The sequence below is a fragment of the Dendroctonus ponderosae genome, unplaced genomic scaffold (genome assembly GCF_020466585.1).
Source record: "Dendroctonus ponderosae isolate FM_Combo_2020 unplaced genomic scaffold, Dpon_F_20191213v2 Dpon_F_20191213_54, whole genome shotgun sequence".
In the NCBI taxonomy this organism is placed as follows: Eukaryota; Metazoa; Arthropoda; class Insecta; order Coleoptera; family Curculionidae; genus Dendroctonus; species Dendroctonus ponderosae.
In genome coordinates, this window is record NW_026018755.1 from 1 (window position 1) to 2,691 (window position 2,691).

General features: G+C 31.2%; 1 protein-coding gene across 1 annotated transcript in view; it reads left to right on the forward strand.

Moving 5' to 3' along the window:
* The first annotated feature begins 185 nt into the window (after positions 1 to 185).
* Positions 186 to 2,691, forward strand: part of LOC125504706 (isocitrate dehydrogenase [NADP] cytoplasmic-like) — a 12,054-nt gene continuing 9,548 nt past the window's right edge. Inside the window, exon 1 of the mRNA XM_048667086.1 lies at positions 186 to 524. Coding sequence (XP_048523043.1) covers positions 363 to 524 — 162 coding nt within the window. The 5' untranslated portion in view covers positions 186 to 362. The remainder of the gene's footprint in view (positions 525 to 2,691) is intronic.

Below are 2,691 nucleotides of genomic sequence, written 5' to 3' on the forward strand. Positions count from 1 at the left end.
ATACTTTACATAAAATTATATTCGCGACAAATAAAATAATTTAGCTAGAAGCGTAGTGTCAAGCATTCAGTAAAATCCAGTGATGTGCAACAGAACTATTAACATTAAATCACACATCACAATAATATTATAAAGTAATATACATTATGTATATGCATAACATACGTGAACAAAGCAGAAGAATCGCACTGTCAAAATCAGCTGTTCTCGAAAGGTCAATGGTCAACATCTAGTGATAAAGCAAATATTTACCTGTTATTGTAAAGGAAAATATTTAGTTCGTGACTTAACGTGAACGGGGTAGAACGTATATTCGTTTTTAAGTTACAAGTTTAGTGTTTTTTGAATAATTTTGCGTAAAAATGCCGAAAATACGAGCTGGTACAGTTGTTGACCTGCTGGGGGATGAAATGACCCGCATTATATGGGACGCAATAAAAGAAAAACTTATCTTGCCTTTCTTGGACATTGACTTGAAGGTCTTCGATTTGGGTATTGAAAACAGGGATAAAACAAATGATCAGGTGCGCTAAATTATTGTTTAATGCTCAAACAATCTAATAAACATCAGCTTGAAATTTTATTGAAATTGCTTCTCCGTAACGGTATTTATGAGTACTTATTAATTTTTTTCCATGAAACCCGATCGGTTTGAGCGGAAAATTCCTGAACTTTGCTCATGATTAGCCTATGAATACATTTATTACATATATATAATACATATGTACTTATTAATTGAGCCTGCGCTTAATAAAAATGAAACTGAAACATAATTTTAAGTTTTTGAAATATGTACCTAGTCCTATGAGATTTATAAACATCAAATCCATGCTATTATCAAAACCATTCAATTGTGGAGATACGCCTACCAGTTAACAATAGATTCATTATTTAACAATCTGCAAATCAACTATACTTACGAGTGAGTATATCTCGCTAAACCTATATATCGTTTAAGTATATGTATTTAAATCCCGAAACTTTTCAGTTTTCTGCACTATGTTTCAGTTCAAGTGTTTATGTAACTGAAAATGTCCGCCCCTAGAAACGTTTCAACGAAACGTTACTCAAACGTTTCAAGTTAATGTTATCGAAACGTTGCGCTAAACGTTATTTAAACGTCGCAAATAAATATTTTGAAACATTATGCAGGGTGTATCTTTCAATTCAATTTTAATTAATGGTACATTTTGGCCCTAGAAGCAGGACAATCAGGTTAATTTTTCTTTTGACCAAAAACTATCTCATAACTAGTAGGTACTGCTGCATACTAGCAGGTATTGCTGCAGACTATTTTCCTATGTTTTCAGTTTCTGAGTTTTAGGCCACATTTGTGGCCCAAATCCATCCTATCTTCGGGGGTTAATAAGCGGATTTGTTTTTCCTAAAGAAAATAAACCTGATAGTCCTGCTTCGAGGACTAAAATATACCTACCCCAAAATAAATTAAAAAATATTCAATTTAAGGTAACATATTTGTACTCCTCAAAGAATCACTGTAGTTTCGTGATTTTATAACGTTTTCATAAAAAAATTTACAAAACAAGCAACTTGATTGGAAATGTTTTAAATTTACAATTATCCCAAATGGTATGTATACAGGGTGTTGTATGGAAAATGCGTTAGGAAATTTTCGAGAGTTATTCAATATGCTAAAATAATGATAGTAAGTCATATAACGAATATTCGAAATCTGAATATTTACCGAGTTCCAGCTTATCAAACTTTGTTTTTCACTTTTGAGCTATTCTGAAAATTTCTTCGCGGATTAACTTGAAAATCGGTACACAGTTTAGCTTAGTAATCTCTGACTTTCTGATCAAAAATTGTTTCTCCACTGTGAAACTAGATGGAACTTTACCTGTAATACAACTTTAATTTTCTGCTTGTTATTTTGGTCACGCCAAATATCGCAAAAACGAATACTTATGCCATTTTAAACATTAGAAAATACTAAAAACATTATTTTTTTTAAAGAAGCATTTAAAATCACGACTCGAAAGCCCTCCTCGTTTAGGAGCAAATCGACCATAAAGTTTTTATTACTTCAACCCAGTGGTCATGTATTTAATTGGAATCGCAAAATATCAAGTCGTCTGGTTGTAAAAATTGTCAAATATTACACATTTTGAGAATTGCAAATAAAACTATTTTATTTTTTTTGAGGGCAAACTAGTGGTCGTAGGAAAAAACAATAAGAGATAAAAAGGTAGGTAAATAATTTGTAGTAATTAAAAAAATTATGCTGATAAGAGTTTAAGTGCATTCAAAAAAGTTCTGAACAAAACAAACGTAGATGTTCCACATTTCTACCCTGTATAAAAGTAAGCAGAATCACAAAACACTACCATAGAATGGCATTCAATTAGATTATCATGTATACCAAAATTGAAGTTTACATGTTTAACTGTTTTAAAGAAACACAACAAAAACTAATATTTTCCGCCATTTTGGAAGTCAAATATCTCAACAATGAAACCTCAAATTGAAAAAATTCTCAGGAAATTCCCCTTCTAAAATGACTAGAAGAACACGATTTAAAATTTTTTAACATATTTACGGAACACTCTGTATATAGCTTGTTCCGTAAACATCTGTAATGGCATTTTTTCTTAAACAATTGACACATATCAAGATATTAACAAAACTAGGGTTACTTAAACTCGAAATTGGAAGGCCAATCCAACCATG